The 23,405-nt window shown below is 39.7% G+C and overlaps 1 protein-coding gene across 12 annotated transcripts in view; it reads right to left on the reverse strand.

Moving 5' to 3' along the window:
* SPAG16 (sperm associated antigen 16) overlaps window positions 1-23,405 on the reverse strand; it is a 1,190,570-nt gene that overhangs the window by 1,041,317 nt on the left and 125,848 nt on the right. Inside the window, exon 9 of one of the 12 annotated variants that reach the window (XM_070070226.1) lies at window positions 21,042-21,364. The exons of 10 other annotated variants lie outside the window; for them this stretch is intronic. In XM_070070226.1, the coding sequence (XP_069926327.1) occupies window positions 21,103-21,364 (262 nt within the window). In that variant the 3' untranslated portion in view covers window positions 21,042-21,102. Of the gene's footprint in view, window positions 1-21,041; window positions 21,365-23,405 lie in introns of those variants that run through there. One more of the 12 variants, XM_051849139.2, reaches the window with a different exon arrangement.

Genomic DNA, 23,405 nt, shown 5'->3' on the forward strand with positions numbered 1-23,405 from the left:
TCCATTTTATTATTTAGCCATTATTTTAACTTGGATATTATAATCCTGATTTTATAGATGAAAGACTGAAGGTCAGAGACATTAATATACCCAAGGTCTCAAAGTTAGGAAAAGACAAGGCATCATCATCACAGCATTTAAAGACTGAGAGTGTTTTCACAGTATTACTTTGCATAATATTACATGTTATCCTGAGAATGAAAAGATGGAAATCAAGAAATGTAAAAGATTTCATCCTGAGGTACCACTAAGTGGTCATTAATGCCCCATAAATGAAAAGGAATTAAATGGCATTTGAAAGTAATTAAAATGTATCAGGAGGCCTGCGCTGTGGCTCACATGGCTAATCCTCTGCCTGCAGCGCCAGCACCCCGAGTTCTAGTCCCGGTTGGGGCACCAGTTCTGTCCCGGTTGCTCCTCTTCCAATCCAGCTCTCTGCCGTGGCCTGAGAAGGCAATGGAGCATGGCCCAAGTGCTTGGGCCCTGCACCCACATGGGAGACCAGAAAGAAGCACCTGGCTCCTGGCTTCGGATTGGCACAGCGCACTGGCCGTAGTGGCCATTTGGGGGTGGGGGGTGAACAAACCGAAGGAAGACCTTTCTCTCTGTCTCTCTCTCTCACTGTCTAACTCTGCCTGTCAAAAAAAAAATGTATCAGAAAAGGAATATCATCAGATAATGATCAGCTGTTAATAATCTACATTTTTAAAATATTGTCTTTTATTTGAAAGGCAGAGTTACAGACAGAGTAGGAGAAACATAGAAAAAGACAGAGAGAGAGAGATCTTCCTAAACAGACACAAAAGCCAGGCTGGACCAGGGAGAAGGCAGGAACCAGAGCTTCATCAGGGTTGCCCATGTGGGTGAAGGGGCCCAAGCACTTGGGCCATCTTCCACTGCTGTCTCAGGTGCATTAGCGAGGAGCTGGATCTGAAGTGGAGCAGCAGGGTCTTGAACCTTGCCCGTAGCAGGCAGAGGATTAAACTGCTATGCCACAATGCAAGCCACTCTACTGTTTGAAAAGAAAGTAAAATTCATGGAATTTTATTTTTCAAGATTTATTAAATATATACCATTATAGGTTGTGGATGACATGTAGTACAACATATAATAAAGCCATTATTCCCAATGTTCACATAACTCATAAGTCATTTGATTGGGCAAGATATTAAAACAAGTTTAATGGCACAATAAGAGTAAAATGATCCAATTATATTATTATATATAACAATTCCAATAAAGGTAATTTTATTCGTGTTAAATTATGCAGATTTAATGATAACAGTATCATAAGTCTATAGCATTATACGTTTTTCTAAAGTCCTCATATCTCCATTGCTTGCCACAGTGGGGAAAATATTTAACTGCTTCTAGAAGAAAGTAACACTGGTCTACTGTGCCATCCCACTCCCTACCTAGTACTTCCACTAGCCACAGACCTTTCTCCTCACTCATTCAATCCTGACAAATTGTTTCAAACTGTTCTGTTTAGTCCTATTTGCATCCTACGTATTCTTCACCATTAATGTAGAAGCTACAGAAAAATGTTAGCAGCTAATTTTCCGAAAATTAAACAGCTAATTAATGGCTGTGTGGAGTAAAATTCTCAGCTTCTGAATGCAGGCCCAGTGTACTTTCAGCTGCAGCTTGATGACAGATTTGAGAATGACTAAATTAATCTGCCATCTAAGGTAATCAGTATATAGACATTAAAATACAAAGGATATAGTGATTAAAATGCATATCTGAGGAGAAACAGGTAACTAATTGAAAAGTAACCTGTTTCCAAGGTTAAGATATGTATCCAAAATTACATGGCTAGTAAGTAGTACTGGATTATAAAGAGAGCAACACACACTAAACATTGTTAACCTTGGCTACAAATACATATTGTGTATCTATTTTATTTAATGATACATATTAAAATGGATACAATCAAATAAACTTAGTTTTGATTTCTATCCTGAACAGTTAATACATAGTTCTATAATTCTAGCAGTTTTAAAAAGGTTAATAAATATTAAACAAAATTATATTGCATTCCATATGGATAAAAATGCCCAAAGAACTAAAGGAAATAATCATTGTCATTAAGTAATTTTATTTATTTGTTTTTCTATAGCTGCTTTTGATGATTTGTTTAGCTGCACAGTAATAGACAAGGGCTTTTATTCACCATTCAGTATTATTTCCCTCAAAATCACTATCTGGTAAATAAGATGCACTATTTCTTAGATGCATGTTACATCCAGCAAAGGAAATTAAGTTTGCACTGGGTATTTTAATGATAGCCATTTCCCAGAAACAACAAGCTTCCCTAAACAATCACCATAAAGCAGACAACTTACACAGTTTTGCCAACTAGAGTTAAGATACCATGGAAAATATCTCTGTCATTTAATACAGCAATTGTCCCTGGGGACTAACAACATTGTTCTTGCTTTCATTGCTTGGGACATGAATCCAATACAAATTATTTGAAACTCAATATTTAAGTCCATTTGTATATGTAAAGAATATTTTGGCTGTTCATTCAAGGAGCAAAATATCAAAGAAAATATCCTTTGAGGTACGGCCCTTTTAAAAAACTAAAGTTTTATTCATTTGAAAGGCAGTGATAGAAAGGAGAGACAGACAGAAGAGACAGAGATCCTTCATCCATTAGTTCACTTCCCAGATGCCCACAACACCCATGGATAGGCCAGGCCAAAGCCAGAAACTCCATCTGGGTCTCCCACATGGGTGGCTCAAACACAAAGATTTAAGCCATTATTCTCCACTTCCCAAGTATATTAGCAAGGTGAACTGGAAGCAGGAAGCAGCTAGGACTCGAACCAGCACTCTAATAAAGTGGTAGCTAAGCCTGCTGTTTCATGATGCCTGCTCCATAGACTGTGTCCTTTGAAGGTAAGATATATATGCCAGATTTAACATTTCAAATAATAGTTGAAGAATTATAGAGATTACGGTAGCACAAAAGAAACTTATGTTTTCTACTTTTTAGCCACAGAATAAAAACAAGAATAAAAATATCAGCATAGAAACTAGTTGGAAGTGCTACTATATAACACAAGTTTTGAGAATAATTTTGTCCCACATAGGTTTTCTTAAATCTGTATAGAATTGCAAAAGATGAACTATGTGTTAGCTATAGGAAAAAGGGAGTTTAATTGCAGCCTCACATCAAATATCTCAAGATACATTCCAGATAAATTGAATATATAAACATAAAATATTAAACCATTAAAGTACTAGGAGAAAAATCTTGATGATTTCAGTAATCTTAGATGAAGTAGAATTTTTTATGAAAACCCAAAAAGTCCAATAAAATAAATCCAATAAAAGTTATAAAATTTGATGGCAAACAAGATTATAAATCAACTTGAAATGAAAATAGAAAACTGCCCAAAATATTTGCAATGTATATGTAAGAGAGTCAATCACTGTCCTTATTCAATAAAGAATATTTATATAAAAAATAAAGAGTAGGGGCCGGCAATGTAGCTCACTTGGTTAATCCTCCACCTGCGGTTCCAGCATCCATATGGGCGCTGGGTTCTAGTCTCAGTTGCCCCTCTTCCAGTCCAGCTCTCTGCTGTGGCCAAGGAAAGCAGTGGAGGATGACCCAGACCCTTGGGAGCTGTACCCACGTGGGAGACCAGGAACAAACACCTGGCTCCTGGCTTCAGATCGGCACAGCGCCAGCCGTAGCAGCCATATGGGGGGTGAACCAACTGAAGGAAGAGCTTTCTCTCTGTCTCTCTCTCACTGTCTATAACTCTACCTATCAAATAAAAACAAATAATAATAAAAATAAATAAAATAAAGAGTATTTGTAGACATTTCATCAAATGTGAACAGCAAATGGACATTAACATATGGAAATGTTTTAAATCACTACTAATAAAACAGTAATTAAAACAAAAAGATCAAAGGGATCACACAAACAAGTCTAGTATCTGCTAATACTAGCTGATAGAATCAAAAAGGGAGAGAACGATCCATCATGGGAAGCAGGATACACAGTAGACTCATAGAATGGCAGATGTCCTAAATAGCACTCTAGCCTCAGAATCAGCCCTTACGGCATTCAGATATGGCTGAAGAGCCCATGAGAGTTTTTAGGCATGGAAAGCCAAGACACCCTGGGAAAAAAAAGGTGGGGGGAGACCTAAATGGAAGATCTCGGTGAGTGAGATCCCAGTGGAAAGAATGGGGCCATCAAAGAAGGAGGTTCCTTTCTCTGAAGGGAGGAGAGAACTTTCACTTTGACTAAGACCCTGTCCGCATAAGATCAAAGTCGGCGAACTCAAGAGGCTTCCATAACCTTGGCAGCTCATGACAAGAGCCTCGGGTGATTACTGACATCATAAACAAGAGTGTCAAATTGTTAAGTCAACAACATGAGTCACTGTGTACTTACTTCTCATGTGGGAACTGCTCTTAGTGTGTTGTCCAATGTGAAGTAATGCTATAACTAGTACTGAAACAGTATTTTACACTTTGTGTTCCTGTGTGGGTGCAAACTGATGAAATCTTTACTTAATATATACTGAATTGATCTTCTGTATATAAAGATAATTGAAAATGAATCTTGATGTGAATGGAATGGGAGAGGGAGCGGGAGATGGTAGGGGTGTGAGTGGGAGGGAAGTTATGGGGGGGAAGCCATTGTAATCCATTAACTGTACTTTGAAAATTTATATTTACTAAATAAAAAATAAAAAAGAGCAAATATTTTTTCACCCAGCCTACTGGCAGGTATGATAACACATACTGGTGAAAATATGGTTAATTAAAAGAGAAAAATATTCCCGCCATGACTACACACTCCAGAATCATGGAGTACGTTTCATGGCCCACCTTAGCCTCATCCATTTCTCCAAAACTATTTCCTTTTATCCTATAATGGAAAACATCATGTGTAACACAGTAAAATACTTTATCAGGTGTGGGTGTTTGGCACAGAAATTAAGTTGTCATTTGGGGCGCTGATACTCTAGAAGGGAGTACCTGGGTGTGATCCACTAATGCACACCCTGGGAGGGAGAAAGCGATGAGTGCCATTCACAATGGACATCTGGCCTGAGTTCTTAGCTCCTGGCTGAGCCAAAGCTGTTGCAGGCATTGGAGAAGTGCGCTAGCATATGGGATTTATCTCTCTCTGTCCTCTCAAATAACACAAATAAATAAATTTTAAAGTACCATAGCATATATAAATAAATTTTAAGTAATAAATGTGAAATAAGGCTTTACATTACTTAAATGCATTAATGTATGTACTAAGAAATATTACAGAATTCTAATATTTTCATGCAAAGAAAGGTCAGACTCACGCATAGAATGTTGAAGTGGAGCAAAAATGGAGATACAGAACCTTTTTCTGCAATAAGTTCACACATCAGCATTATTATGAGTAAATGTAATACACTAGATACACTTCCGATGGTGAGTGCCACAAGGCTTGCAACTTTTCAAAGGCTCTTCAAATATAAACTTTCCCCACAGGCCATGGCAAAGAACTGAATATAACACAGGAGCTAGAGTCTCAGCCCATGAGAGGTTTCCACCTTAAGCACATGGCCCAGGAGGAGGACAGACAGTGAGCAAAACAGCCGAAGTCTCAGATTCTCAAAGCTCAAATCTTAAAAGTGTGAGAAGTATATCATCTCTAGGTTGAATTTCCAATGCCATCTAAATGAAACAGAACACAAGCCAGCTCAAACTGATACGTAAATACACCATTTGCTTTTCATGTCTTTAGAGTCCTACTGGAATCAGGAAATTAACATTTTCAAAGTTAAAGATGGATTACTAACTAACTAACAATGGAGAATGCTTTAAGATACCACTTAATACCTAAAAAGGATAACTGTTACATTAAATTAGCTATAAAGAGAAGTCCACTCACTTTATTGAGTTTTTTGGTAAGTACTTAATACCGCACTGCTAATGCAAAGAACAAATACGTCCCTCTTGTCATAGTAGGTCATAAACTCAGGTCTTAAAATTAATATGGAGACTTCCGAAGTGGTTGAAAAGGGTGTAGCCACACTAACTTCAGCTGCTCTGGGATATGAAAAGAACGAATGAAGGCCCACATTTCCAGGGGTCTGACGGGTGGAGATTTTCAGCGACGAAGGGAAAAACAATGAAGTGTCCATGCGACAAGAAGAAAGCCAGACACACAGCGTGGCCAGCTGCCAGCTGCAAGCCACCATCTTACCCCATCAAAGTAGGGAGAAACTGCTGAGTGCCCGGCCATCACAGCTTCAGCTGAGACGGAATTCCACAGTCACCGCCGACTCTGACTTCGGCCTGGGGAGATGAGGGCGGTCTGAGCGGCTGCCGGGTTTGGAGTAGGGAAGCCGCCTTACCTCCTGCCCCTTTCCAACTTCCAACTCCAGCAGATCGCCATACTCCGCAGCAACACATCAGGCAGCGAGCGTCCGTCCCCCACCAGCATCAGAATCGGCATCGGGGGAGAAAACATCTCCTTAGAGGGAAGTGAGGAGTCTGCAGCAACTCGTGTCCCTGCTGATACTGTCAGAGGGAGAACCATGAGGTCCACACGGAATTTGAGTCCGGCCCAGAGCACTAGCAGCGGGCAGGGTGCCCACCTGAGCCTGGGAAGGGGGAGCACATCGCTTGCTTCCCATCTCCCTCACAGGGGCTCCCAGCCACTAGCAGGCAGGAGGCACCATCTTCATAAGGCAGCTCGAGCACCCACGGCACATGAACTGCAAGTAGGGGATTTTACTGATGGATAAATCGGCAGTCCCTACGGACCTTCAGTCTGACTGCCAAAGTGGAACACTGGTGGGCAGCAGGCTCTGGGAACACCTCACAGCTCTCCATGGACAGAGCAGGCTCATGAGGCTGAGGGCGGGTCCCCTGCTCCCTGTGACGGTGAAGGCCCTGAAGCTATGGCTGTGGGAATCTGTGACTGCACAATACAGCACGTGATGTAGCTGGGTCTCTAGGCAATGCCTGTGTCTGGCTGCAGAGGCTCAGAGTTCCCTGCGTGCTTGGGGTGGATCATGGCAGAGGGTTCTGCGCTGACTGAGGACCGCACAGATCTTTGTGTGGTGAATGTACATGTGTGGGTGTGGTCTGTGGCCATTGTAGGCTAGCCCCAGGCATTGATCACCTTGGCATAATCCACCAGCTGAAGTGATCATACCTCCCCCCTGCTGACAAGATAGATCTACCAGGCCCAACTTGGGTGTCGTCCTAGACCAGTTCTGAGCACTGACTGGAACAGCTCACTGCCCAACTCCCTGGGCCTGCCCAGCACACACCTCTGAACACCCACTAAAGGACAGGCACTCCTCTAAAACACAGGCAAAATTCAAAGATAAAGGTCATCAAAGGAGAAAACCAACAAGCAGTTCCACAAACGCCTAAAAATACACATAGAAATACAAGAAATAAGAAAAAGGAAGACAATATGACTCTCCAAAAGACACACAGCAACACTTCAGTATTAGCAATGTGAAGACTAAGAGACTGAAGAAATGCCTGAAAAGGAATTCAAAAGAATCATCGTGAGATTACTTAAAAACAGGGCCCAGCACTGTGGCATAGCAGGTAAAGCTGTTGCCTGCAGTGTGGGCATCCCATATGGGTACCGGTTCAAGTCCAGGCTGCTCCACTTCCAATCCAGCTCTCTGCTATGGCCTTGGAAAGCAGTAGGAGATGATCAGGGTGCTTGGGCCCTGCTCCCACGTGGAAGACCTATTGTGGCCATCTGGGGATTAAACTAGCGTATGGAAGACTCTCTCTCCCTACTTAAAAACAATGAGAAGGGGCCAGTGCTGTGGCACAGCAGGTTAAAGCCACAGCCTGCAGTGCTGACATCCCACGTGGGTGCCAGCTGGAGTCCTGGCTACTCCACTTCAAATACAGCTCCCTGCTGATGCACCTGGGAAAGCAGTGGAGGATGGCCCAGATCCTTGGTCCACTGCACCCATGTGGGAAACCCAGAAGAAGCTCTTTGCTCGTGGCTTCAGATTGGCTCATCTCTGGCCATTGCTGCAATTTGAGGAGTGAACTAGGGGAAGGAAGACCTCTCCTTCTTTCTCTACCTTTCTTTGTGACTCTTTCAAATAAATTAAATAAATCTTTTTTAAAAAAAAATAAGAAATTCATGAATTAAGAATTCCATATTCAACATGGATGCAATTTTGCTGACACAAATATTAAAGAGAAATCAATCTGAAATATTAGAAAAAATAATTCAATATGTCAAATAAAAAATAAAGTGAAAAGCCTTAAGGACAGACTTGATGAGGCAGAAGAATAATATAATATCTGAGCTACTAGACATATCTTCAGAAATCGACAAAAAATATGACAAAGTTTGAAACTGAAAACTGCTTTTGAGATTTATGGGATACTATCAAATAACCAAACATACAGGTCACGGGAGTTCCTGAAGGTATGGAAAGAGAGAATGGATTAGAAGAGGTAGTGAGTAAATAATACCAAAAAAGTCCCATAACTTGCAGAATGAAAGGAACATTCAAGTACATGACAAGTACAAGGACATGAAAAGATATTCACCATGACACATTATACTTAAACTTTCAATATTAAAACATCAAGATCTAAAATGTGCATGAGAGAAATGCTAGAACAGCTTTAGAGGATATCCAATTAGACTGAAATAATTTCTCATCAAAAACCCAACAGGCTAGGAGATAATGGGGAAATTTAGTCAAATTCCAAAAAGCAAAAAACTTTCAAATCAGAATACTGTACAACGCAAAGCACTCATTTATAACTGAAGTTGAAATAAAGACTTTCAAAATCAAATAGAAAATGAAAGAATTTGTCACCATTTGTCCAGTCTCACAAATGATATTTAAAGATGTGCTACAAGAGGCCGGTGCTGTGGCATAGTGGGTGAAGCTGCGGCCCGCACAGCCAGCATCCCATATAGGTACCGGTTTGAGATGCAGCTGCTCCATTTTCAATCCAGATCTCTGCGATGGCCTGGGAAGGCAGTAGAAGATGGCCCAAGCCCTTGGGCCCCTGTGTCCATGTGGGAGACCCAGAAGAAGCTCCTGGCTCCTGACTTTGGATCAGCACAGCTCTGGCCGTTGTGCCAACTGGGGAATAAACTAGCAGATGGAAGAACTCTCTTTCTCCCTCTCTCTGCCTCTCCTTCCCTCTCTCTGTAACTTTCTTTTTTCTTTTTTGACAGACAGAATGGACAGTGAGAGAGAGAGAGAGAGAGAGACAGAGAGAAAGGTCTTCCTTTTTCCGTTGGTTCACCCCCCAGTGGCCGCTGCAGCCAGCACACTGTGGCCAGCGCACCGTGCTGATCTGAAGCCAGGAACCAGGTGCTTTCTCCTGGTCCCCCATGCGGGTGCAGGGCCCAAGCACTTGGGCTATCCTCCACTGCACTCCTGGGCCACAGCAGAGAGCTGGACTGGAAGAGGAGCAACCGGGACAGTATCCGGCACCCCGACCGGGACTAGAAGCCAGGGTGCCAGCGCCACAGGTGGAGGATTAGCCTATTGAGCTGTGGTGCCAGCCCAACTCTGTCTTTCAAGTAAATAAATAAATCTTTAAAAAAATAAAAATAAAAAATACATATGTGCTACATGATTTTGAAAGAATGTGAAGTCAAAAAATGTCCTAGTAAAATACAAAGGAAATCCAAAACAAAAAATAGGAATATTTATGAAAAAATAGCAGGGCCAAGTTGTTATATTTCAATAATAACCCTGAGTGTAAATGCTCTAAATTCGCCAATTAAAATATACAGAATGCCTAAATGGACTAAAAAACAAGACCCATGGGCCAGTGCTGTGGCGTAGTAGGTGAAGCTGCCTCCAACAGTGCCAGCATTCCATATGGACACCAGTTTGAGTCCCTGCTGCCACACTTCCAATCTAGTGCTCTGCTAAGGGCTGGGAGAGCAGTAGAAGATGGCTCAAGTCCTTGGGCCCCTGCACCCACATGGAAGACCTGGAATAAGTTCCTGGCTCCTGGCTTCGAATCAGCACAGCTCCAGCCATTGCAGCCATCTGGGGAGTGAACCAGCAGATGGAAAATCTCTCTCTCTGTCTGTCTCTGTCTCTCTCTCCCTCTGCCTCTGCCTCTCTGTAACTCTGCCTTTAAATAACATCAAAAAAAGATCCATCTATTTGCTGCCTGAAACAAACACATGACACTAACAAATATACAAAGACCAAAGGTGAAAGGATCGAAAAATATATTCCAGAATAACAGATAGCAAAAACTAGCAGGTATAGCCATCCTAAAGTCAGATAAAATATAGACTTCAATATAAAAACTGTTAAAGAGAAAAGAAGGGTATTAAGCAATGATGAAGGGATGAATTCAACAGGAAGATGTGAATATAGTAAATGTTTATGCACCCAATGCCAGAGTGCCTGGCTATTTAAAACAAATGTTAATCAACCGAAAACAATAATAATTGAAGGCTTTGCTAACCCACTTTCATCAATGAACAGATCAACTAGACAAAAAAAATCAAAAAATAAACAACAGAACTAATCTACAATATGGACAAAATGGGCTTAATTGATATCTACAGAACATTTCATTCCACAGTGGAAGAATACACTTCTCATCAGTGCATGTAACTTTCTCTAGGATAGGTCATATGCTAAGCCATAATACAAGTCTCAACAAATTCAGAAAAAAACTAAAATAATACCATGTATCTTTTCTGACTACAGTGGAATGAAGCTGGAAATTAACAATTGAAGAAACTAGAAAATATGCAAACACATGGAGACTGAATAGCACACTTCTGAGAAAAACAGTAGGTCATAGAAGAAATCAGAACAGAAATTTAAAAATGCCTGGAAACAAATGAAAATGGCAGCACAACACATCAAAACTTATGGGGTCCTCAAAAATAGTTTTAAAAGGGAATTTATTGCAATTAGTGCCTACATCAAGAAGTTGGAAGGCACCAAATAAATGATCAAACAATGCATCACAAGAACCCAAAAAAGCAGGAATAAACCAAACCCCAAATTAGTACGAGGGAAAAAATAATTAAATTTAGAGAATAAACAAAATTGAAAGGGCCAGCATGTAGCAGAGCATGTAAAGCCACAGCCTACAATGCTAGCATTGCTGGCATTCCATATGGGTCCTGGTTCATGTCCCAGCTGTTTCACTCCTGATCCAACGCCCTGTAAATGTGAGTGAGAGCAGTGAAAGATGGCTGAAGCCCTTGGGCCCCAGCCACCCATGTGGGAGAACCAGGAAAAGGTCCTGGCTCCTAGTGTTGGATGGGCCCAACTACAGCTGCTGCAGCCATTTGGGTAGTGAACCAGTGGATGGAAGATATATCTCTCTCTTCCTCTCCATCTCTCTCTGTGTAAAACTCTGCCTTTCAAATAAATAGAAAATCTTTTAAAAAAATTTAAATGATACAAAAGATAAGTGAAATAAAGAGCTTTTTTGAAAAAAATATAAAATTGATACATTATTGATCCAACTAACCAAAAAAAATGGAGAAAACCCAAATTAATAAACCCAGAGATGAAAAAGGAGATGTTACAATGGATATCACAGAAATAAAAGATTCATACAAAAATTATAATATATCAACAAATTAAAAAATCTAGAAGAAATGTAGAGGTTTTGGGTCACATACAATTTGCCAAAATTGAGTCTTGTAGAAATAGAAAACTTAAATAGACCAATAGCCCAGAGAGAGATTGAATCAGTAATCGAAACCCTCCCATTACACCTGAATGGGAGACCCAGAAGAAGCTCCAGGCTTTGGATTGACCCAGCTCCAGCCAACATGGCTATTTGGGGAGTGAACTATCAGATGGAAGACCTTTCTCTCTGTGTCTGTGTAACTCTGCCTTTCAAGAATAAATAAACAAATATCTATAAAAAAAAAAAGAGAGAGAGAGAAAAATGGATGGAGGAGGCAAGATGGTGGAATAGGAAGGGAGCACACTGATAGTCCGGGGAGAGACAGCTTAATAAAAGTGGAGATACTGCAGGTTCAAGGAAGAGTAGGGGAGGAAACAGCAGAAGAAACTCTTCCGGAACGCGTGATTCACAGTGGACCTGCGTGGAGAGCCTGGGAGCCCAGAGTTCGGGACACCAGCGGCAGACTCAACACACCAGCACTGGAACGCGAGGTGAGCCGAACCTCAATAGCCCGAGACACCGGCAGGCAAGCGGAAAGAGGAGACTAGAGGGAACGACCCCCGGCAGGGAAAAGTTCACCAGGCTAACTGGAAGAGAGAGAGAGAGAAAAAAAAAAAGGTGACTGGTACGGACACGGGTTTCTCTCTCTCTGCTCACCTCTCAAGGGCAAGCAAGACAAAGAGCAGGCGCCATCTTGGACATACGTCATAAGCAGAGTGACCTCAGGTCTGCACCGGCCCTGAGCCTAGCAGAAAAACCTGACTCTGGGCAGGGCGAATTAACAGGAGATTAGGACCTAGCAAATTTGTGGTGCTACTGAACTGAGACTGTGAAAAAAGACGGTGGGGGAGAGAACTCACGGAATTCACGTGAGTACTCTCCAGAGATGCTACAATTCCGTAACTTTGGCAACCCAGTGGGAGACTGAAGAATTTGAGCCCACTCTGAGGGCCGAACAGATTCCCTGTGTGGTCCTTGGGAAAGCTTCTGATCTCTGGCTCCTGTGGGTATATCATTTGCCTGCTAACTACCTCCAACTTCGTTCAGCTGTGCGGAATTACTTCCCTTTTGAATCAAAAAAAAGAAAGAGAGACAGATCTACCACGCCTAACCTGGGAGGGTCACCTTTGGCACACCAAACAGAGCTCTCAGGCCACACCCATCTCAAGCCTCTAAGGCTCCATCAAAAACAGACAGTCCACTTAATCTAGAGTCATAGTATAACAAGAAAAAGCACCACAGTGAAGAAAACAAATATCTCCAATATGCCAAATAACAAACACAAAAAACGAGGTAATAAAAACAAGGAAGTCACCATGACGCCCCCAAATGAAAAAGACACCCCAATTCAAGATTATGAAGATGATGTGATAGAAGAAATGCAAGAAGCAGATCTCAAAAAATTGATAAGAACATTAAGAAGTTCTCAAAAACAAATTATTGAACTACATAAATCCTTAATGGACAAGATAGAAAATCTCTCTCGTGAAAATGAAATATTAAGGAGGAATCAAAATGAAACGAAACAACTAGTACAGCAGGAAACTGTGATAGTGACAAGAAATCATAATGAAGTGAAAAATTCAATAGATCAAATGAAAAACACAATAGAGAGCCCTACAAACAAAATGGGTGAAACAGAAGAAAGAATATCGGACTTAGAAGACAGAGAACAGGAAAGGATACAGTCAGACCAAAGAAAAGAAGAGGAAATTAGAAATCTAAAACATATTGTCAGGAATCTTCAGGATACTATTAAAAAACCAACATCCAGGTTCTGGGAGTTACTGAAGGCATGGAGAGGGAGAAAGGATTAGAAGGCCTTTTTAGTGAGATATTAGCAGAAAATTTTCCAGGTTTGGAGAAGGACAGAGAAATCCTAGTACAGGAAGCTCACAGAACCCCTAATAAACAAGACCAAAAGAGATCCTCACCACGACACGTTGTAAGTAAACTCTCCACAGTGAAACATAAAGAAAAGATCCTAAAATGTGCAAGAGACAAATGTAAGATTACTCTCAGAGGATCTCCAATCAGACTCACAGCTGACTTCTCAACAGAAACCCTACAAGCTAGGAGGGAATGGCGAGATATAGCCCAGGTACTAAGAGAGAAAAACTGCCAGCCCAGAATATTATATCCTGCAAAGCTATCATTTGTTTTGTTTTGTTTTTTTTTTTAATTTTTTTTTTTTATTTTTTTTGACAGGCAGAGTAGACAGTGAGAGAGAGAGAGACAGAGAGAAAGGTCTTCCTTTGCCGTTGGTTCACCCTCCAATGGCCGCCGCGGCCGGCGAGCTGCGGCCGGCGCACCGCGCTGATCCGATGGCAGGAGCCAGGAGCCAGGTGCTTTTCCTGGTCTCCCATGGGGTGCAGGGCCCAAGCACCTGGGCCATCCTCCACTGCACTCCCTGGCCACAGCAGAGAGCTGGCCTGGAAGAGGGGCAACCGGGACAGGATCCGGCGCCCCGACCGGGACTAGAACCCGGTGTGCCGGCGCCGCTAGGTGGAGGATTAGCCTAGTGAGCCGCGGCGCCGGCCCAAAGCTATCATTTGTAAATGAAGGTGAAATAAAGACTTTTCATAGCAAACAGAAATTGAAAGAATTTGTCGCCACTCGTCCAGCCCTGCAAAAGATGTTCAAAGATGTGTTACACACAGAAACACAGAAACACTGTCATCAATATGAAAGAAGGTAAAGGAAGGAAACCTCACAGCAAAAGATCACAGGGAATTCAAAGCATATATTAGAACTTATCTTTGGCAAATGGCAGGGCAAAGTTACCACTTATCATTAGTCACATTGAACGTTAATGGCCTGAACTGTCCAGTTAAAAGACACCGATTGGCTGATTGGGTTAAGGAACAAAACCCATCTATTTGCTGCTTACAAGAAACACATCTTTCCAACAAAGATCCATACAGACTGAAAGCGAAAGGCTGGAAAAAAGATATACCATGCCAACAGAAATGAAAAAAGAGTGGGCGTAGCCATCTTAATATCGGACAACATAAACTTTACTACAAAAACTGTTAAGAGAGACAAAGAGGGACACTATATAATGATTAAGGGATCAATACAACAAGAAGATATAACAATTATCAATGTATATGCACCTAACTACAGGGCACCGCTTTATCTAAAAGATTTGTTAAGGGACTTAAAGGGAGACTTAGACCCCAATACAATAGTACTGGGGGACTTCAATACTCCACTCTCAGAAATAGACAGATCAACAGGACAGAAGATCAACAAGGATACAGTAGATTTAAACGACACTATAGCCCAAATGGATCTAACAGATAGCTACAGAACTTTCAATCCTACAGCTAAAGATTTTACATTCTTCTCAACAGTACATGGAACCTTCTCTAGGATTGACCACATACTAAGCCATAAAGCAAGTCTCAGCAAATTCAAAAGAATTAGAATCATACCATGCAGCTTCTCAGACCATAAAGGAATGAAGCTGGAAATTAGCAACTCAGGAAACGCTAGAGCATACACAAACACATGGAGCTTGAACAACATGCTCCTGAATGAATAATGGGTCATAGAAGAAATAAAAAGAGAAATCAAAAATTTTCTGGAAGTAAATGAGGATAACAGCACAACATACCAAAACTTATGGGACGCAGCAAAAGCAGTGTTAAGAGGAAAGTTTATATCAATAGGTGCCTACATCAAGAAACTGGAAAGGCACCAAATAGATGAGCTTTCAGTTCACCTCAAGGATCTAGAAAACCTACTGCAAACCAGACCCAAATCTAGTAGGAGAAGAGAAATAATTAAAAAATCAGAGAAGAAATCAACAGGATTGAATCAAAAAAAAAAAAAAAACATTACAAAAAATCAGCCAAACGAGGAGCTGGTTTTTTGAAAAAATAAACAAAATTGACACCCCATTGGCCCAACTAACTACAAAAAGAAGAGAAAAGACCCAAATCAATAAAATCAGAGATGAAAAAGGAAACATAACAACAGACACCACAGAAATAAAAAGAATCATCAGAAATTACTACAAGGACTTGTATGCCAGCAAACAGGGAAACCTATCAGAAATGGATAAATTCCTGGACACATGCAACCTACCTAAATTGAACCAGGAAGACATCGAAAACCTAAACAGACCCATAACTGAGACAGAAATTGAAACAGTAATAAAGGCCCTCCCAACAAAGAAAAGCCCAGGACCAGATGGATTCACTGCTGAATTCTACCAGACATTTAAAGAAAACTGACTCCAATACTTCTCAAACTATTCAGAACAATCGAAAAAGAGGGAGTCCTCCCAAATTCTTTCTATGAAGCCAGCATCACCTTAATTCCTAAGCTGGAAAAAGATGCAACATTGAAAGAGAATTACAGACCAATATCCCTGATGAACATAGATGCAAAAATCCTCAATAAAATTCTCACCAATAGAATGCAACAACACATCAGAAAGATCATCCACCCAGACCAAGTGGGATTTATCCCTGGTATGCAGGGATGGTTTAATGTGCGCAAGACAATCAATGTGATACACCACATTAACAGACTGCAGAAGAAAAACCATATGATTATCTCAATAGACGCCGAGAAAGCATTTGATAAAATACAACACCCGTTCATGATGAAAACTCTAAGCAAACTAGGTTTGGAAGGAACATTCCTCAATACAATCAAAGCAATCTATGAAAAACCCACAGCCAACATCCTATTGAATGGGGAAAAGTTGGAAGCATTTCCACTGAGATCTGGTACCAGACAGGGATGCCCACTCTCACCACTGCTATTCAATATAGTTCTGGAAGTTCTAGCCAGAGCTATTAATCAAGAAAAAGAAACTAAAGGGATACAAATTGGGAAGGAAGAACTCAAACTATCCCTCTTTGCAGATGATATGATTCATTATTTAGGGGACCCAAAGAACTCTACTAAGAGACTATTGGAACTCTTAGAAGATTTTGGCAAAGTAGCAGGGTATAAAATCAATGCACAAAAATCAACAGCCTTTGTATACACAGACAATGCCATGGCTGAGGAAGAACTGCTAAGATCAATCCCATTCACAATAGCTACAAAAACAATCAAATACCTTGGAATAAACTTAACCAAGGACGTTAAGGATCTCTACGATGAAAATTACAAAACCTTAAAGAAAGAAATAGAAGAGGATACCAAGAAATGGAAAAATCTTCCATGCTCATGGATTGGAAGAATCAGTATCATCAAAATGTCCATTCTTCCAAAAGCAATTTATAGATTCAATGCAATACCAATCAAGATACTGAAGACCTTCTTCTCAGATCTGGGAAAAATGGTGCTGAAATTTATATGGAGGCACAAGAGACCTCAAATAGCTAAAGCAATCTTGTACAACAAAAACAAAGCCGGAGGCATCTCAATACCAGATTTCAGGACATACTACAGGGCAGTTGTAATCAAAACAGCATGGTACTGGTACAGAAACAGATGGACAGACCAATGGAACAGAACAGAAACACCAGAAATCAACCCAAACATCTACAGCCAACTTATATTTGATCAAGGATCTAAAACCAATTCCTGGAGCAAGGACAGTCTATTCAATAAATGGTGCTGGGAAAACTGGATTTCCACGTGCAGAAGCATGAAGCAAGACCCCTACCTTACACCTTACACAAAAATCCACTCAACATGGATTAAAGACCTAAATCTACGACCTGACAGCATCAAGTTATTAGAGAACATTGGAGAAACCCTTCAAGATATTGGCACAGGCAAAGAATTTCTGGAAAAGACCCGGGAGGCACAGGCAGTCAAAGCCAAAATCAACTATTGGGATTGCATCAAATTGAGAAGTTTCTGTACTTCTAAAGAAACAGTCTGGAGAGTGAAGAGACAACCAACAGAATGGGAAAAAATATTTGCAAACTATGCAACAGATAAAGGGTTAATAACCAGAATCTACAAAGAGATCAAGAAACTCCACAAAAACAAAACAAACAACCCACTCAAGAGATGGGCCAAGGACCTCAATAGACATTTTTCAAAAGAGGAAATCCAAATGGCCAACAGGCACATGAAAAAATGTTCAAGGTCATTAGCAATCACGGAAATGCAAATCAAAACCACAATGAGGTTTCACCTCACCCCGGTTAGAATGGCTCACATGCAGAAATCTACCAACAACAGATGCTGGAGAGGATGTGGGGAAAAAGGGACACTAACCCACTGTTGGTGGGAATGCAAACTGGTCAAGCCACTATGGAAGTCAGTCTGGAGATTCCTCAGAAACCTGAATATAACCTTACCATTCGACCCAGCCATCCCACTCCTTGGAATTTACCCAAAGGAATTTAAATTGGCAAACAAAAAAGCGGTCTGCACCCTAATGTTTATTGCAGCACAATTCACAATAGCCAAGACCTGGAACCAACCTAAATGCCCATCAACGGTAGACTGGTTAAAGAAATTATGGGATATGTACTCTTTAGAATACTATACCGCAGTAAGAAACAATGAAATCCAGTCATTTGCAACAAAATGGAGGAATCTGGAACACATCATGCTGAGTGAAATAAGCCAGTCCCAAAGGGACAAATACCATATGTTCTTCCTGATCGGTGACAACTGATTGAACACCAAAAAGGAAACCTGTTGAAGTGAAATGGACACTATGAGAAAGAAATTATCAATAGGTCTGATCTGATTTCATCATCATTTAAAAAATCATCTATTATTTTTCACTTTATGTTTCTGTGTGGGAGCAAACTGTTGAAATCTTTACTTAATGTATGCTAAACTGATCTTCTGTATATAAAGAGAATCGAAAATGAATCCTCATGTGAATGGAAGAGGAGAGGGAGTGGGAAAGGGGAGGGTTGTGGGTGGGAGGGACGTTATGATGGGGAAGCCATTGTAATCCATAAGCCGTACTTTGGAAATTTATATTCATTAAATAAAAGTTAAAAAAAAAAGAGAAAAATGCAAAAAATGACTAATTTTTCAAAAATAATTTTAAAGCCTTACAAATCACTAAAATCAAGCCAAAAGTCATTCCAGACCATAAATACATTACTTTCAAAAAATCTAATAGGATATTAAGTTATTCAGAAGATGAAAGGAACTTTGTATAAAACAGAATAACCTACATATAGATGCATAGAATGACCTTTAGAAAACTATTTGATTCCTTCCAGAGTGTTCAGGTCACTCACATGCTTCCTGCATTCACATCTTTCATTGCTGTGTAAATCTAGAATCCATTCTTGGCCTTTGTCTTTGAAAATGTGCACATGTGTCTTTCCAGGCTACAGTAACACTGTGAGTTATAAGGCACTCATTTTTGCTTCAAGAAGCAAACCATTATCTTCTGCTCTCTTTTTGTCATCTAAAAATTGGGTAATATCACTCTCTAAAGGAAAATGCAACATATAAAGTCTAAGCATACACTCTCAGGATGATCTGACAGTGTCTTGGGATAGATTAGGCCAAACAAAACATATCACTGTTCTTATCTTTCATCATCAGATCAAATGTACCATTTATCTGAGGTTTATTCTCAGAACAGTTAAGTTCCAAAAGAAACCAATAAACAGCACTTGTGTTTTGACATGCATTACAAATATCAGTCAGTGGAATATATGTCACATGCTAGGCAACTGATAAATTGTATCAATGAAAATTGTAAATCAATCTATATTGACTTTATTATTTAATATTTGATAAAATAATTTATTATTATTTTGGTTCAACTCAGCAAGCAATATTATCCATAGGGTTTATTATAAATGCAAACTTTCATTTCCTAATTGGATTTAGGAATAAGGAGAAAACTACATTTAACTGCCTTTTGTAATGTATCTTTTTGCATGTGCAAGTCCCACATAGAATTCAAGTTCCTGCAGTGATAGAAATGGGATGTGTCTTTAGTATGATGTGCTCACAGTAAATTCTTATTATACTATCTTTATTTTTATGTTTCAAATGTCCTTTAATCATGCTTTTGTTTCTTTTTTAAAAACTTTTATTTAATAAATATAAATTTCTAAAGTACAACTTTTGGATTATAGCAGCTTTTTCCCCCCATAACCACCCTCCCACCTGCAACCATCCCATCTCCCACTCCCTCTCAAATCCCATTCTTCATCAAGATTCATTTCCAATTATCTTTATATACAGAAGATCAATTTAGTATATACTAAGTAAAGATTTCAACAGTTTGCACCCACACAGAAACACAAAGTATAAAGTACTGCTTGAGTACTAGTTATACCTTACTTCACATAGTACAACACATTAAGGACAGAGATCCTACATGGAGAGTAAGTGCACAGTGCCTCCTGTTGTTGACTTAACAATTGACACTCTTGTTTATGGTGTCAGTAATCTCCGTAGGCTCTTGTCATGAGTTGCCACGGCTATGGAGGCCTCTTGTGTTCACCAGCTCCGATCTTATTTAGACAAGGTCATAATCAAAGTGGAAGTTCTCTCTTCCCTTCAGAGAAAGGTACCTCCTTCTTTGATGGCCTGTTCTTTCTGCTGGGATCTGACTCACAGAGATTTTACATTTAGGTCATTTTATTTATTATTTTTTTTTTTTTTTTGCCAGAGTGTCTTTGCTTTCCCTGACTGAAATACTCTTATGGGCATTTTAGCTGGATCCGAATGCCTTAAGGGCTGATTCTGAGGCCAGAGTGCTGTTTAGGACATCTGCCAGGGGATTCCAATTCAATCCCATCAAGGTGGCATGTACCAATGCCATCTCACTAGTCAAAGTGATCAGTTTCAGTTCACCATTGATCATAATGATAGAATTAAGTGTCAAAGGGATCACATGAACAAGACTAGTGTCTGCTAATACTAACTGATAGAATTAAAAAGGAGAGAATGATCCAACATGGGAAGTGGGACACACAGCAGACTCATAGAATGGCAGGTGTCCTAAACATGCTTTCGTTTCAAAACCTATAATCTAATACACCAAACTAATGTAGTCCATATAACAATGAGCAGAATTCATGTATGTGAATTGTGCTTTTCAAAGAAAACTTATTCTGTGTGATTTTAATCAACAACTATTTTTAGAAGAAAAGTAATACATACTTTTTAATGTATCTTTCAACTGTAATTGGACTTCATTATTTCATGAATGCTTTCCTGGACACATGTGTCATACAAATATTATAAAATTCACACTATGATCTTTTCCCAAAAACAGTCCTCCTCTTATTTATATTTGAATTCCATTAGAGCTACTGTGGTAACTTTTGCATGAGTATACTAAAGAGGGTAGTAGGATAAGGAGAGTGGAAAGGGCAATGGCAAAATTATTTAATATAAAGGAAGATGAAAAGGTATAATCCCAAAAAGATAAGAAAACAAAATGGGGAACTTATTAATGTGAAAGAATAATTAGAAAATATTGGCTGAGGAAAAAGGGAGAGAGAACCATAGCGTAGAATTTCCATGAATGGATTAAACTTTAGAGCAACTAACCTGCTCTATATATTCAGAAACTAGGACTATGAGGAAAAAACTAATTTTGAGAACTGCAGTGAGAAGCAGGGCTATAAAGAGAGAGTTAATTGATATACACAGATTGATTGATTCCATGTAGCTTTTATACTTCAGTATTATCCCTAGCCCTACCATATCTTTCTGAGACCATAGGATGATCAGGAGCCAGTTATTTAGACCTTGGAGGAAAAAAATGTTCATTTCTAAAGGAATCAAAATTCTGGGGAAAAAAAGAAATGAATCAATTAGTAATTAGTATTGGTGTCGGTGCCTCTAAACAAAGCCTCCTGATTCTGACATTTAACATCCCCAGAATAATGATCAATTGCTCATCCATTCATCACATACCACACCTTCCAGAGGACATACCTAACTGATTTATGCACAAGTCCCACTGACTTTTATATTGAACAACTGTTAAAAGTAAACATAAATCAATACCTACCCACATCTTTTAAGGTAGTAATCCTGCAGCATTACAGAAGAGAAGAAAAAAAATACTTAAAAAAATAAAAGGAAGTAGGCATTTAGCAACCTAGCAGTTGAGATACCCAGGTCCCACATCTCAGTACTGGTGTCAATTCCTGGCTGTGGCTCTTGACTTCACTTTCCTGCCCCTTCAGAACCTAGGAGGTGTAGTGATGGCTTAAATAACTGAGTCCCTGGCATCCACATTGGAGACTTGGATTGTGTTCCCAGCCCCAGACATTGTGGCCATCTGGGGAGTGAACCAACAAATGGGAGCTCTCTCTCTGTTTGCTACTTCTCAAATAATTTGTAAAAAAAAAAAAAAGAAAAAGAGAAAAGAAAGAAAATCAAGACTCCAGATAAAATGTGCCAACATGAAAATACAAACATTATACTCATTACTCTTGAAGAATATGTTCTTGTAACATCCAAATAAGAACAGGAAGTAACCACAACAATTAGATAACAAGAAAGAATTCTTTGAAATCTAATTAATTACTCTCGAACCAAGATGTTGTAGTATAAATGAATAGGTGAAATATGGGAGAAAGTTTAAGGGAAACACTGGACTAGTCTATGAGGACAAACAACTGAGAATTCAAGCAAAGACAAATGGTCAAATGATACAATATACTTCTGAGACATATTATCCTATGAAGTCTTGTTATCTAATGCATGCATGCATATAATTGAATGCATGCATGTATAAGTATTCATATTTAATAGTAGAGCATAATCTATAAATCTGTAACATATTTTACAGTAAATTAGTATAAATTATACAGAAAATAACACCTGTGAGTCATCTAAATATGTACACATATATCTAATTTTCTTTTATTAAAGCTTTTTATTCATATAAGAACAAATTACAATTAATTCGTATATATAACTCTAAGAATATGGTGATGCTTCCTTCCTCCTTCTCTCCTTCCTCTTTTCAACTTTTGCAATAACATGTTTTTGGAACTTTTATAAAAGATTTATTTTTATGAACATCAGAATTACAGACAGTGAGGGAGAGAGAGAGAAAGAGAGAGAGAGAGAGAATGAAAGCAAGAGAGATCTTCCATTTGCTGGTTCACTTCCTAGATGGCTCCAATGCCCAGGGCTGAGCCAGGGTGAACCAAAGTAGCCAGGAGCTTTTTCTGGATCTCAATTGTAGGTGGCAGGGGTCTATACACTTGGCCAGATTCCACTGCTTTTCCCAAGCCATTAGCAGGGAGATGAATCAGAAGTAGAGAAGTCAGGGCTTGAACTGGCACCTATATAGAATGCCAGTGTCTCAAGTAGTTGCTATACCCACTATGCAATAATGCCGGCCCTTAAACAACACATTTTAATTTACTTTATCATCATATGCTTAATGTTTCACTAAAAAAAGATTCAACAAGTTAAAAGTAGAATGACCACAGAATGACAATACAATGGCAGATGTCCTAAACAGCACTCTGGCCTCAGAATCAGCCCTTAAGGCATTCAGATCCAGCTAAAATGCCCATGAGAGTAATTCAGGCATGGAAAGCCAAGACACTCTGGCAAAAAAATAAATAAATAAAATGACCTAAATGAAAGATCTCTGTGAGTAAGATACCAGTGGAAAGATTGGGCCATCAAAGAAGGAGGTACCTTTCTCTGAAGGGAAGAGAGAACTTCCACTTTGATTATGACCTTGTCTAAATAAGATCGGAGCTGGTGAACACAAGAGGCCTCCATAGCCGTGGCAACTCATGACAAGAGCCTACGGAGATTACTGACACCATAAACAAGAGTGTCAATTGTTAAGTCAACAA

The sequence above is a fragment of the Oryctolagus cuniculus genome, chromosome 3 (assembly GCF_964237555.1).
Source record: "Oryctolagus cuniculus chromosome 3, mOryCun1.1, whole genome shotgun sequence".
Taxonomy (NCBI): domain Eukaryota; kingdom Metazoa; phylum Chordata; class Mammalia; order Lagomorpha; family Leporidae; genus Oryctolagus; species Oryctolagus cuniculus.